This window comes from Hibiscus syriacus, unplaced genomic scaffold (assembly GCF_006381635.1).
Source record: "Hibiscus syriacus cultivar Baekdansim isolate YM2019G1 unplaced genomic scaffold, ASM638163v2 tig00110622_pilon, whole genome shotgun sequence".
NCBI classification, from domain to species: Eukaryota; Viridiplantae; Streptophyta; class Magnoliopsida; order Malvales; family Malvaceae; genus Hibiscus; species Hibiscus syriacus.
Genome location: NW_024062803.1, coordinates 500,958 through 517,455, shown reverse-complemented (window position 1 = coordinate 517,455; position 16,498 = coordinate 500,958). Strand labels below are relative to the sequence as shown.

The 16,498-nt window shown below is 33.2% G+C and overlaps 1 protein-coding gene across 1 annotated transcript; it reads right to left on the bottom strand.

The window, feature by feature from the left end:
* Nucleotides 1–15,336: 15,336 nt before the first annotated feature.
* On the bottom strand, nucleotides 15,337–15,924 carry LOC120136294 (ethylene-responsive transcription factor ERF023-like). Its single transcript, XM_039152366.1, has one exon. The coding sequence runs from the start codon at nucleotides 15,904–15,906 to the stop codon at nucleotides 15,349–15,351; it is 558 nt and encodes a 185-aa protein (XP_039008297.1). The 5' UTR covers nucleotides 15,907–15,924; the 3' UTR covers nucleotides 15,337–15,348.
* Nucleotides 15,925–16,498: the final 574 nt, after the last annotated feature.

The window sequence follows — 16,498 nt, the reverse complement described above, 5'->3', positions numbered from 1 at the left end:
TTTAAAGATATGTAATTTATGTTTCAATATTTTTAAGTATGTTTCATGTTTCCACCTACAATATAATTTAATAATTTCATTTGCACAAAAAATTAGTTGATTGTTTTGATATTTTATAAAATAATATTAAGAATTTTTAATTTAATAATAATATATACCGTAACGTAAAAAATAAATCATTAGACGCCTATAATTACTAAATTAATATCTTAAAACTCACTCAAAAGATAACCTTAAATTAATGTTTTCCACAGTGGAAAAAGTATAGACACTTTTATAAAAAGGATAGATACTTTACAATATATTAAAAAAGTATAGACACTCAAATGTATATACACAATATAATCACAAAAATATAAATACACAAGAATGTTCAAATAATGTACGACAAACAAAATTAATCCGATGAAAAAGGGTTGTTTCTAACGAAGTCCGGAACATTAGAGGCCTTCAACAAATTTTCCAAATACTCTCGTATGTTTCTGCCTTTTTCTGAGGACATACATAAATAATTTCAATTATCAAACTAATGAGGTGCAATTTTACTAACAATAAATTAAATTCGCATAAGCATGAATAAATTTGTGTCATACCTAGAGCTTTGTCGTTCGAATGGGAAGCAGCGTCAAAGGTATGTGGACATATGTAATTGTATTTCTATATAAACATAAGTTGTTAAAATAATCAATGTCTGAACACCTGTTCAACTGGAAAAACATATTGCATAAATGCAACTTACCGGATTATAAATCATTTTTTCCGCTGAATCATCGACCAAAGTGTATTTAGCTCGTTAAAATCTGGACACGCGTTCCAAATATCATTGAGATCTTTACAGTAGGTAACAGAATCGTATGTTTGCATTTTTTTGATCCTGTTCACAAACAGTCGAACATAAATATGTAGGAATCATAGACAACGAAAGTCAGCAAACTGTAATGACATTCATCTTACCCACACGAATAGAAAATGCTCGGAAAATACAGGTAGTTTCTCAAGTACACGGTCGACGTTATGCCTGAGATTGTAATCAAGTTTGAATGTTAACATTCAAATGTATATTAACGATTTGACTACAGTAATTCAATTGCCTCAAACATGTTCTAACCTCATCTTTGAAGACCAAAGGGCAACAACAAAATTGTCGACAAAAATTGCATAAATTCAAATAATCCTCTTCTGAGGACAACATCTACAACATGAAGAAAATGAGATTAAAGTTCTACGCTTATATTAAAATAATGGATACAAAGAATAGAATTAAAACCTGCCGGCAGTCTTGGGATGTAGGCAAGGACACCATTGAGATCAAAAATTAAAAGTTTTCTTGAAGGCGGCGTTGTAGACACGATATACTTGTTTGGATCATCATCTTCATCATCATCATCATCATCGTCATCATCTTCATCGCCAGCTTCATCGTCATCATCATCGTCATCTTCATCGTCAGCTTCATCTTCTGCGACCGCTTGGTTGTCCACATCTGTTAAAAGAAAATAAAATAAAGTTCAGAACGTGTAAATGTTAAGAAACATAGATAATGAATTACCTAACTCGTTGATGTCGTTGACGTAATTCGTTACGCAACATGGAGACTTCACGTTGCAATGATGAAATATCGGATCGCATTCCACTCACAAGGGAATCAATATGCTCCCGAAAATTGACCATGTATTCCATCACGGTCTTAATTGTGACATCCTCTGCAACTGGAGCTTCTTCCATCATTGCGTCTCCACTTGGTTGCTCTTCTTCATGGCCAACGGGGTCCATTTCCTCCCTCTCTTGATCTAATCCGACCTCCTTGACACGCTTCCAACCGAGTTTTCAACAAAATCATATCCCGCTTTTTAATAAATACCATGTCAATCTTGCGGGTTAATCAAACAGGGGCGTCATGCGAAAAATCAACTTCCTTCTTCTTCAACAGATGGGTGATGACACATCCATATGGTAGTGTAGTTGAAATGTTGCTCCCTTTGTGACCATATATACAATTGTATTAAATATGAGTTTTGCAATGTTTGGAGCCGTTTTGGATTTATACTTTGCTATCCACCAATAATCGCTGTCTCGAAGCGTTGAATGTTTTCCCCCACTAGGCCGGATATACCATGTGAGCATTTTGTGAAACACTCTCGACTCTACATCGAGGTGAATTGGGCTATTTCTAGTAACCCGTTTAATGTAGACCAATCTACACCATTTTCATCTGAATCCCCTGTATTCGCTACACCTAAACCCTCCGCAATAGTTTCTGGAGATATATATATCCTTCCCCATGACATGTGTATTAATTCCTATTATATTAGTCTTATTAGGCTCGTGCTGTAAGGAAGCATTGTTGTAGAAGACTCTAACTAGGTTGGGATAATATCTTGGTTCTACACCAAGGAATTCAAGCCAACCCCAAGATGTAAATGTGGATTTAAAACTAAATGCATATTATCATCAAACAAGAAACCCAGGTCAATGACACGTTCGGGACGAATCTTCCTTACTTTAAAACTCGTCTGCCATCTTTGTTTCTCCATGTCGGATCTAAAGTTCAGAGTTTCGAAGGACCTGATTTCCTCAGAAGAATCGTTTGTTACAGAAGGAGGTGGTTGAGAAGAACTGGGTTGAGAAGAGGTTTGAGAAAGACTCGCTTCTGACGCTGACGTTTTGGAGCCATTTGGTTGGATGCTACCCCTATTACAATGGAACACAAACACATTCAGGATAAAAACTCCAATATAGAAATCAATCAAACCCATAAAATATCGATAAATTTAGACATATTCTCTCATAAAACCGGTATAATTGTACCGGTTAGATTGAAAAATTACATATTACATTATACTTTTGGGTTCGATGATTTTGGGATCGACACTTTTATATATGGATCGACACTTTATGGGTGCACCCTGTTTTCCATTCATTCTGGAAAAAAAATATCGACACAAACTATATTAGGTCGACACATTATTTAGACATATTCTCTCATAAAATCGATATAATTGTACCGGTTAGATTGAAAAATTACATATTACATTATACTTTTGGGTTCGATGATTTGGGATCGACACTTTTTATATATGGATCGACACTTTATGGGTGCACCCTGTTTTCCATTCATTCTGGAAAAAAATATCGACACAAACTATATTAGTGTCGACACATTATTTATATATTCTCTCATAAAACCGGTATAATTGTACCGGTTAGATTGAAAAATTACATATTACATTATTCTTTTGGGTTCGATGATTTTGGGATCGACACTTTTATATATGGATCGACACTTTATGGGTGTACCTGTTTTCCATTCATTCTGGAAAAAAATATCGACACAAACTATTAGTGTCGACACATTATTTATACATATTCTCTCATAAAACCGGTATAATTGTACCGGTTAGATTGAAAAATTACATATTACATTATACTTTTGGGTTCGATGATTTTGGGATCGACACTTTTTATATATGGATTGACACTTTATGGGTGCACCCTGTTTTCCATTCATTCTGGAAAAAAATATCGATAAACTATATTAGTGTCGACACATTATTTAGACATATTCTCTCATAAAACCGGTATAATTGTACGGTTAGATTGAAAAATTACATATTACATTATACTTTTGGGTTCGATGATTTTGGGATCGACACTTTTATATATGGATCGACACTTTATGGGTGCACCCTGTTTTCCATTCATTCTGGAAAAAAATATCGACACAAACTATATAGTGTCGACACATTTATACATATTCTCTCATAAAACCGGTATAATTGTACCGGTTAGATTGAAAATTACATATTACATTATACTTTTGGGTTCGATGATTTTGGGATCGACACTTTATGGGTGCACCCTGTTTTCCATTCATTCTGGAAAAAAAATATCGACACAAACTATATTAGTGTCGACACATTATTTAGACAAATTCTCTCATAAAACCGGTATAATTGTACCGGTTAGATTGAAAAATTACATATTACATTATACTTTTGGGTTCGATGATTTTGGGATCGACACTTTTTATATATGGATCGACACTTTATGGGTGCACCCTATTTTCCATTCATTCTGGAAAAAAAAATATCGACACAAACTATATTAGTGTCGACACATTATTTAGACATATTCTCTCATAAACCCGGTATAATTGTACCGGTTAGATTGAAAAATTACATATTACATTATACTTTTGGTTTTCGATGTTTTGGGATTGACACTTTTTATATATGGATCGACACTTTATGGGTGCACCTGTTGGCCATATTGTAAATTTGTCTTTTACTTCCAAGTATCAACATGACCCTTAATGTGTATAAGAAACATGTACAACAACATACTGCTAACTTTTCTCATATTCACATACAAAAATATAAATCGTATACAAAATTATAATCTTATACAAAATTAACCCTACATTTACATCATTGCATCCTTTTGTTATTCTTATGTAATATTGCAGCTTTTGTTATCTCCTGTCTTCGTTCATTTTGATTGTGGCTTACGAGATCGTTTAATACTCGCGATCGATCCCAGTCTCCAACAACCTATATTCAAATTGTCAGAACGTTAAGTATTGTCAACTACAGCATTCAATCTACGACTTTTAACAATTTTACCACAAACGATTTTTCTATCCACTTACAAAATCACCAGTTGCCCCTGTAGAACCGATCGATTCCATCCACATCATCACATACATGCCGCAATCATATCTGTTACAAAATTTGAAAACCACACATGTCAATTATGATGAATACTGCATAAATTAAGCTTTCTATTTGTGATAATATCTCATACCCATTCAATTGCTTATTCTTCTTATGCTCCACAAATTTGAAATTTTTCAAGGGATACTTTCCTAGAGATACACAGGACTCAACCCAAATGCGTTCTTATTATAAGAATCTAATATTTTAATCTGCATTAAAATAGAAGAAGTTATGCACCAAAAAAATTATGCATATAATTTACATAACGTCCTTTCATAACAAACTAACATACATACCAATCTCTTAGCATCCTTCACTCTCTGTTTAGCTGCTTCAGTTGTAAACATACTATCATATATTGTTACAACATGATCTACCATATCCAACACCAACAGATACCAATGTGAATTATGGTAGTTTATTGTGATCATGATCTGCAACAAATTTCACACCCAATTTGACAAAATTCAACATTCTATATCCGAAAACATCATTTGCAATTGGTATGGTGTCTTACCTTCTCACAGTCGGTGAATTTCACATAGTTATCCAATATGACACCCCAGAAGGTAGAAATAATCTCAACACTTTCTTTGTTGTTGGCTTCCAATGCCTGTTGCTGTAATTACGCAACAAACATTATTAATTTACCGTCTATAACACTACTTTTCAATATTTATTAATTTAACTCACCACTAAGAGGTATGGAAGGTAGCCAATCCTCCGGAGTGACTTTTGAGAATCGTAGCATATGGTCCAGGCGAGCAAATCGATAACCGAACAAAATTAATTACACAATCAGAACATATTCAATAAGTTTTAACATTTTCTACTTCTACTTACCACACCGCCAACCCATTCCGTAGGCTTCAACGTTGCAACGTCGTATACAGTAGCGAATTGATTTCCCATTGAGATTACAGAATATTTGTATGAATCATTAGGATTAATATGTTGTCATGAAATATTTAAATATCACTCACAAAACAATATATTTCACTTACCCCGATTCTAACTCGCTATTCCATAAATAATCACAAATTGCAGCTTCGATGTCATCAATTCCGGTTGGAATATCCGCTTTTTCAACCTACAATTTTGCATACAAATTTTTATCACAACAACATAATAAAAATCAAATTAAGTATTCTTTTATTAAACTTACCTTCTGTTTCTTCTTCTGGGGTGCAGAACATTCCGAATCCAAAACTGTTGCTATAACACTCTCCGGTGTATAAATGACATCGGCTTCCTTCCTCCTCATTTCTTCCATCTCTTCTTCTTCCTCCTCCCTCTTTTCTTCTTCATATTTTTCAGTTCATCGTACTTTTTTTCTACATAGCTCTTCATCTCTTTTATTTCACCCTTCAATTGAGCTCCTTCATCCGAGTATTTATCAACCACCCCCTTCACCCCCGTAAGTTCACTCCTCAAATCCACAACCTCCTTCACCACTCCCTCAAATTTTTCTCCCGTCACCATCTTAATATCACCCCTTAACACCCCAACTTCTTTCACCACTTCACCCCTCAACACCTCTACTTCTTTCACCACTCCATCTATTTTTCCTTCCACTACCCCTTATGCCTCTCGAGTGTATCTTCGACTCTCTCGAGTTTCTCTACGACTTGATCAAGTTTCTCTTCGACTCTTGATTGTCTTTGCATGATTTCAAATTGGATTTTTTGATATCAGCCAATTCAGACATCAAAATGTCGAAGTTACTCTGTTTTGCTTCACCGTCGTCCCACTCACCGTCATCCCCCAATACAACCATCCCTCCTCTTCTCCTCTGCCTCCACTGCCTCCTCTACATCCTTGCCAATAACCTTCAAAATTAAATTACAATATTAAGACATTGATTATATTCTTAATATTATTTAATTACATTTATTACCATTTCTTGCTTCTTCCCCTATCCAACTTCAACTTCACCATCACTCTAACCACCTCTTCCTTCCCCCATGCACGGATGCGTGCCACTCCGGTTCTTTCATAAGCCGGCACTGCCTCACAGCCCGACCAAAAATCGAACAGTGCAACCTGCATTTATAATAAAATTTATATTTTTATATAAAAACACAAAAAAATGATTCAACTCATTTACCTCTAAGATTGCTATGCACCCTTTGAGGTATCTCAGGCTGCCCTTTTTAAAGGTGATTATTAATTCAATCAATCTCGAATGGATATATTCAGCCCAATTGAATTCACCCTTCAAGCCTTCATCGCAAATGAGCTTCATATATTCCTTGTTCGTTGACGTATCACCCGTTGGACAAAGAAATATCCCGACAAGGTACAATAGAACTCGGGCCTTCAGCTCATCCCCCAGTAAGATCCACTTTTGATATCCTCTTCAACTTCAGCATATGTCACCTTATGATTCAAACCATATTTGGAGGCAAGTGCTTTCCAGTTCTTACTCCTACAGACTTCTATAACACTTTTGCCTTTGTTTTGTACCCCCAATACGGCTGCAGCAGTCGATACCCCCAGAGGGAATGAATAATCACCATACTTAGCCATACATTGACTGACGTCAAATTGTGCCATCAAGGATCGACACAATTCCCTCCGAATAGGTCGATCCCTTACTCCGATCAACGATCCAAAACCTATTTTCCCAGCACATTCAACTGACCCTTCTCCTTAAGGTGTTTAATTAATAAATTCACCCTTTTAATGCTGCATCTTGTCGACACTTCCTACATTTTTTAACAATATATAATGTTATAGTTTTATATATTTGTATCAACGTATTTACAAGTTTAATGAATACCTTATTTTCATGTGCTTTCCTCCGTTCTTTGTATTCTTTACTATCATTCCTTGACTGTGTGATGTAAGGTTCCTTTTCAGCATCACTCATTGAATTCCATTTGGACCTCACATCTTTTTTCACCTAATATTAAACATAAACGTTTCTTAATCAATACATTAACACTAAATACTAATACTACTCAATGTCAATTTCATTTTACATACCGAACCGCTCTGTGTGCCATCTCCCTTCATCCTTTTGCATTCGGCCATACTGTTAACATTTAAAATTTGTAATCAATTTAAAGTTTATCGATACTTTAATCCAATTACCATTTCAACAATAATAACAAAAAGACATTGATACTTACTAGAAGTACATATATCCACCCTTTGGTTGCTTTCGAGTCTCGGCCTCAATTTCAAAGTCATCTGCTCCACCAACAATTTTCCAACCCATTGACTCCATTTTTCCTTCATATATCAGTTTACGCAAATCAAATTATTTTGTTACATACACTTTTCAATATACAAATATAGATAACTACTCTTGTGGTAAAACGGTTTTCTTCAAAAGAATTTGAATGGCCACACCAAAATGTGTCGGCACATTTATACAACCTATAATATCATTTTCAACCTATAATATTTAATAAAAGTATCGACATTTATATTTTTCCTTGAATATCTATTTCTACCTGCAATCGGTCCCAAATGCTTCCTTACTCCAAAACCCCAAACAACACATAAAAAACCCTATCGCGATTACTGTAATAATAAAAATTAGGGTTTCGACAACATACTTTTCGATTCGACTGCAGCAACAAACAAACAAACTTCGCTTTAGAAACGCCTTCTGAAATGCAGCAACAATTACTCTTCGATTTCAAAAACTCGTCCGTTCTATCTTTTTCAGAGGATATTTAGCTATGGCCTTTTATTTTCATCGGATATGTTATTTATATTTAATCGATACAAATACAAAAGTGTCGATACTTTTATGTCAGGTGTCGATACTTTCGAAAGGATAATTACCTATTTCTTTGAAAGTGTCGATAATTTATTACACGTACTTACGAAAGTATCGACACTTTCAATATATCCGGTATCATTTTACCGGTTTTATCATTTTGATATCGGTTTTATCATATTTTACCTGTTATATCGTTGTGGATCGATATATTTTTTAAAGTATCGACACATTATAGGCGCTATAACTGCTTCTCTTTTAAATTCACAAAGTGTCGATCCTTATATAACGTATCGACACTTTTAAATTTACCGGTTTTATCATTTTGTTACCGGTTTTATCATATTTTTACCTGGTATATCGTTTTGGATCGATATATTTTTAAAAGTATCGACACTTTTTAGGATTTAAAACTGCTTTTAAAGTTATGTAATTTATGTTTCAATTTATTTAATAGTGTTTCATGTTTTCCACCTACAATATTAATTTAATAATTTAATTTACACAAAATTTTATTTGATTGTTTTGATATTTTATAAAATATTATTTAGAATTTAAATTTAACAATATTAACCAAATATAATAATAAATATGTTTTCAACAGTGAAATAAGTATGAACACTTTTATAAAAATGATATATACTTTTTTGAAAGTTATGTAATTTATGTTTCAATTTTTTTAATAGTGTTTCATGTTTTCCACCTACAATATTAATTTAATAATTTCATTTACACAAAAAATTATTTGATTGTTTTGATATTTTATAAAATATTATTTAGATTTTAAATTTAACAATATTAACTAAAGATAATAATAAATATATTTTCACAGTGAAATAAGTATGGACACTTTTATAAAAAAGATAGATAATTTACAATATAACAGGTAAAAATATGACAAAACCAGATTCATTATGAAAAACCGGTAAAATTTACTTGATATGTTAAAAGTATGGACACTTTTATAAAAAGGATAGATACTTACCGATAACCAAAGTTTACCGGTTACCAAATTTTTTAATAGTTTTTCATATTTTCTACCTAAAACATTATTAGTTGTCAACATAATAGGTACCGCTAAACCGAATTTATTAAATACATTTTAATGTATCCGGTAATGCTGTATATTAGCCGTATATTAACCCGCCTTTCCTGAGACATTCTCATTAAATGGGCACTAATAGACAAAAGCAATAAATATTAAATTAATTTCCACACAAATCAATCGAGATTTAAGAATAAATTAACCAAAGGTTGAATCATAAAATGTATGAATATAAAAGGACACATACGCAAAAGTGGTAAATTACAAGGTTACATATACAATTTATCCTATTTAATTTAAGCTAAGATAATATGTAAAATAACATAAACAGTGCCTGTACATTCGAAAAAATCGGAAAATTAAAACCAACAAATGACTGCTTTATAAAATGTGTTTAAATTGAGAGGGCATGAACTTAATTTAACCCATACAATCACGATGGCTAAACCATAATTTGCCCAAAACCTTTTATATAAAATCTAAACTAAAATAAACCTAATCTAATTGAAAACTAAACCCTCAGCCTCATCCTCACTTCAACTCTCTCCTTAGCCGTAACCTCTACCCCATCTACTCTTCTCCTATCTTCTTCCTCGGTGGCACACGAACCAGAGAACCCAAACCCTCTATGACCAACACACCTTCAGCCGCATCCTCCATCGAACCAAACGAGGAACAAAACCGCCCCCTAAACAAAACCAAACTAAAGCTCCTCTTCTCCACTCTTGTACTCTCATCTTCTTTTCCGCCGAAAGCCTTAAGGGCTTCAACTCACGCCATAAATCAGCGACCTTCGTCTCTCCGACCTCTGCATGATAAAACCGAAAGGCCCCTAACAACTATTGCTCCCTCTTCTACTTTCTTCTTCTACTCGAGAGAAAACAAAGGTCACTCAAACCCCCACTGTTTTGGGACCTAACCATCCGACCACGTAGCCTCTCAACCACGAGGACAACCACTCCGGCAGTAAAAGCTCGCAACAATAAAGTAAGAACCTAAAACTTGTTTATTTCCATTTTTTATTTTCGAAATCTCAATAAATGATAACTAAACCGAAAAAGAAAACATGCAAGGATGCAAAACAACTCACCACGATCTCACCCAACTTCGGCGACAGATGCTCCGACAACGACGGGACAACAAGCGAGGAAGGTAACAAAACGAAATTTTTTCTTATCTTTTATAATTTCTATTTCATTCATAACCAAAAAATGAAAATAGTTCTCGAAAGATGAGTAAATGCTTCTGAAGCTTGCGTTCTGTATTTGTTTCTAAAAAACGGGTAGAACCCACTGTAACATCATTTTGTTAATTACAACGAATCCCTTTTGTCTATTGAAGAACCAGACTTACAAACTGTTTTCACTCCGTTTTTTTATCGTTATTCGTACCCCAATTTACTTCCCAATTGATGGTTGATAGAGTTGATCGTCCCCTTGTTTATATATTCTTTCATTCGAATGGTTCCCCTCTTCTTTTTGCTCCCCTCTTCATTTTTTTCCTCCCCTCTGTTTTTTATCTCCATTTTCTTCACCAAATTCCTTTGTCGTTGCATGATAATTTTTTTCTTTTTGGTGAGACTTTGATTGGAGCAGGTGAATATTTGGGCGTATGCAATGACGTTCTCCGAAGATTTGGGTGCTTCACGTGATGATGGTGCTGTAAGGGTGTGGTACTTGGGCTTCAAGTTGGGTCATGTAATTATTGGGTTGATGTTGAGCTTTGTAATGAGCTCTGGAATTTATTTGTATTTAGCTGTATATAAATTAATAATAATAATAAAATATTAAAAGACATGACGAAAAATGAGTGTCGACACATATTCTATCTCCCTCTCTAATTCTCCCTTCCATTCTTCTTTTCTATTTCTCCTCTTATCTTCTCTATTTCTGTAATTTCTTGTGAAATTTCTTGTTCTTCACTGAAATATAGCTTGAGTATTTGAGTTTATGACACACAGAAGGAATAACACCAGCTGAAATATATCTAGCTTTCCCACCTTCGTCCTTGACAAGCAAGAGTTTTTCTTCACAGCTAGAGGCATGAGAGTGAACTACATTTGATTCTTCATCCAAACATCGAACCAGACCCGGATACAATGGAAATGCAACAGGTTTTTATATCTGACCATGGAACATCGTGAAGAATTTAAGAGGATCAGCTTTCAGCATGAGAAAGCCATTCACATCTCGGCTTTGCAACTCGGGTATGATAACTGATGTGAAGAAAGTCTCAACATACACAAGATGGTTCAAAACAGAAGTACCCCCAGCCTTCTTCGTTGCAAGCGACACAACTAAATATATGGTGCAGTCCTTGTGCTTCCAATTGGCAGAAGGGTTTGCAGCAAAGGAGCTCAATCAATTATGTATCTGAATAGAAACAGTATCATTAACTTCCTTCTTGTAATCGGTTTGCGATTCCTTTAAGCAGTTCACAAACTATCCTTCGTCGCGTATCAAGATTTCTCCCCTCCATATCTCTTCATATGAACTCAACGTAATGCATCATAAAGAGCTCCTCATCCCTCAATCGCGCATTTGCAATCATAATATGCTGACAAATCTATGGTATAATATCCTCAGATGCAAACCAATTATGATGCACATTTGTACTAACCCTGGTTAGAAACTTCATTGCAGTAACAGCCGCTTTGTCACCTCTGCCGCAAAACCATTTAAATAACCTTGAAACTCCTCATTCTTTACCGCTTAAAGACTTTTTTTTCCCACATACTGCAGCCTTAAGCACATCGGACAATGCTACCCCATCAGCAGTACTGCCAAGTGCAAGGTATGTTGGTAAAATTATTGGAGTAAAATGAAAATAAAATAAAAGAATGTGATTATTGTATTGTGTAAGTAGCTGCCTTAAAAGCAAATCGTCTAAATTTGTGTGACCGTAAAAGTAGACATTACCTTCAAGATTAAAATATTTTTTTTTCAGTATGTTGTTGATTTGCATGCATGTGCCTCTATCATCGACCACATGTTGCTTGATGTACCAAAATTTTGTAGGTGGAATCTTAATTGCTGGGTCCTTTTCTTTGATACTCGCTTCGCCTTTTTTGTTCAAACTGTGATACATTAACATTTTACTTGTATTGATAATTTTCCCCCAAACATTTTTCTATTAATGTTATACAATAAATAGTTTTTTATCTTAAAAGCTACCGATGGTTACTCAGAGGTTAATGAATAAAATTATTAGCTCTATCTATTTTACATCATGTTTCCAATTTTCACGTCCTCTGTCGAAATCTGTCACTGTTGTCCAACAACGATATTTCTAAAGATTAAACGAATATATATTAAAAAGAATCAGATTAAAAAATTGTCTTTAATAATTAATTAGAAGGACAGACAATTCAGTCTTGTTTATAGACATGATTAGGTTAAGTCAACTCTGTTGGTAAATAAAACGCACAGTTATAAAATGTATATTGTTGGTCCTATTGGAACCTTTGGATGGTTGACGATTAAGATGTAGAATTTCAATTATATTTTTAATTAAAAATAATCACTTAAATAAAAAGACTATAATAAAAATATATCGATAACATTTTAGATGCATTCAGATTATTCTTTTAGTATTCAGTAGTTTCAAAGCTGTGTCGTATTTGATGGGTACGATATATAAAAATCTCGTGCAAGTGACCGTGAAATGAGACAGAACTGAGGGTTGAAATTCATACTATTTGTTATGCTTATGCAGAAACATTACATAGTATAACTCGCCATATATATGTGTTGTCAAATCAAAACACATATAGATACCTCGAGAACATAATATTTGAAACGATTAATAAAAATTTAAATGGCTAAATAATGTCTCGAAAAATATTTTGATATATAACTCTTTATTAAAAAATAAACGTCTATTTTTTTTAATTATATTTTTAAGTGTTTATCTTTATATTTTTTTAAATTTTTTAATTTTTCTAATAATAAAAATATTATTTTTTAAAAAAACTTAATTTATTTATAAAAAAACTCAAACTTTTAATGAAATTATAAAAAAAACTCTAAAAACTAAAATATCTCATTTCAACCCCTATTACCAACCGTCACCATCCATCTCCAACCACCATCGTAGACGAACACTTGAGTTTTGATCGTATTTGCACGGTAGTTCGAATGGTGGTGGCGGTGTGGCTTATGGACATCAGGATCGACCAAAATCGACGAAAATAAATGATGAGATCTTAAAACCTGACAAACATTTGAACGCTTCTCTACAAAAAATGGTGGCACTTTACGACGAAAGGCCAACGGGGGTTTGATCGGAGGTCGGCTTCGGTGTCAATAAAGGTGGCAGTGACGGTCACGGATGGTCGATCGACGACCATGGAAAGGGGAAAGAGAAAGGGGATGGGGGAGACGCAGGATGTGGCTACTGTTTTTTTAATAAAAAATATTTTTTTTAATTTTTTAAATAAAATTTTAAAATTATCAGAAAGTAACACGTAAAATCTCTGATGAAAATTTAGACACCTATTTTTAACGAAAATTTCTTTAGACACTAAAATGTTTTTCGAGATAAAATTTATACACTTATTTTTATATTAAGCCTATTCTAAATTTTAGCCATCAAACATTATATATATATATATATATATATATATATATATATATTATAACAATATAAATATAGGTAAGTTACTACAATGTCAATATATAATATAGAGCCAGGTCGCCACTATTTCAATGTTTTTATATAATATTTAATTTATTTTTAATCCACAAATTTTAATACATTCACGTAATGATTTATAAATTTTAATAATCATTTTGTAAATTGATTTGATTGACAATTAAAATATATTTATATTAGAATAAATTTAGATATAATGTGATTTAAATTAAAATAAATTTAAAGAAAATGTACATTTATATAAAATTAGGAGTCGGAAATTTTGAAAGCCTCAATTTTATGCTTGAACCAAAGCCTCGTTAATGACTGATAAAAGATTTAAATTTATAAAAAAATCTTTTCATGTCAATTACTTTAGTTTTAAATTTATATTTAATATATTGATAATATATAAGTTTATACACTTACAATGATTTATAAGATATAATTTGTTAGCAAATTAATTATTTGCATTGGTGTATAAATAAAAACATGTACAAGGCACCCAATTCAATCATACTAAAATAAAGAAAAATACTTTTTAATATGGCATAAAATATATAAATAGTCAATAAATTATGTTAAAACAGTTTTTTAATTATTAAAGTTTAAAAATTATAAAATAATTAATAAATTTACTAAAATGTTAAAAATGGTCATTGTACGATATAAAATAATGATAAATTTCAATAAGTTTAAGAATTATTTTGTAATAGTTTGATAAATTTAATAATTATTTTACAACAATTCAATAAGTTTAATGATAATTTGTAAGTTTCGTAATTTTATTGGTCAAAAAAATATTTCAATATAATTTAGTGATCTTTTGTGTATTTCAATATTCTATTTTCACTCATCAAACTATCCTAAAAACGTGTAAAATTAAAAGTTATATATTAAGTGTAAGTGGATCTTATATATATAAATGAATCCTTACTCTTTTATACTTAGTACAAAAACTCAAAATTAGGAAAAATAAAGAAAAGTAAATGGATTTTTTTCTCATCTTAATCCTAACATAATAAAAATTATAGAAATCAAGCCCTAAAAATTGAACAGTGTTTTAACTGGAAACTTTGTGATATGGTACAAAATTTCCATGCCAATGCCAAATCACAAAACTTGAAGCATGTCATATAACATGCCATAATTGAAGTACGCATACAGCAATTGGAAGAGGTTCATTTGAAACATTTTTTACTTCATTCTTTTCTGCAACACCATCAAAGACATGCAATGAACTGTTGCAGAGCCTCTCCTTCTAGCCACGCCGCCGAGTCAGCCGCGAATCTCCATTGACAGCCGCTTATAATCAGCTCCGGCAATTCGATTTCGCCCCAAAAGTCATCTCCGCTTTGTCCATTCCCTTCTTCAACCGATAATTCACTTTTATCACGCGGAACTACCGAATGCGCCGCTGTCGCAGCTGCGGCCTGAATATTTCTGGCCGTGCACGTCGAAGGCCTCGGTAAACACTCCACCTGGTCGGGAAAATTTAGCTGCGCCTTACTTCCACGTAAGCAAAAGGCCGCGACGTCGTAAGCTTTAGCGGCCATTTCCGGGGAGGGAAATGAGCCTAACCAAATGCGAGACTTCTTGCGTGGCTCTCTGATCTCCGACACCCATTTGCCGCACTGTCTTTTACGGATACCTCGATAGACAGCATGCCGCGTGCTGCCTCGCATTGTGTCGTGTTTGGGGTTAGCTTTACGGTTGTTGTTGGTGGTGGTAGTGGAGCTGGAGTTGTTCAAGTCATCTTCTGTGTAAGACGGTTGCTCCATTAATTAAAACCATTGGTTTTGGAGAATGGTGGGCATTTATATTTCCTTCAGACGTTCGTGCGATCAATTAAAATTACAGGAATACACTTAATAAATAGCGAGGGATGTTATTTGTCAAACATTTAAACTAATGATTTTTAATATTGGATACTATTGGGTACTGTAGTAACATCCAACTAAATAAAACTAATGATTTTTAATATTGGATGTTCTAACAAAGAGGCTCACAGTTTTACTCCATGGATTGATTTCTAGGATAGCTTCAGTTATCATGTTGGAAATAAACAAAGATTTGAAAAATAAAATAAAATATGATGTTATAATATAGTACTAGTGAAATATATAAAATTTATCAAACATAATATGCTATGGAAAAGAAACAGGATAATACAAGTATGACGTAAAACTGTATCCTCCCAAAGGCATGATGATGACCAAGTTACCCTTTCGGAATCGTCGTGGTCATAAAACTGTTGGTAATGCTCAATCCCATATAGTATTGGAAATACTATTGGGAATGAGTATTTATGGTTTGGATTTCCCACTTCCTTATTGAGTAAAAGAGAACAAGGGAAAATCTCGTGCGCCGCCG

Coding starts and splice junctions, on each gene's coding strand:
- LOC120136294 (XM_039152366.1), bottom strand. CDS start 15,906: ATGGAGCAACCGTCTTACACAGAAGATGACTTGAACAACTCCAGCTCC.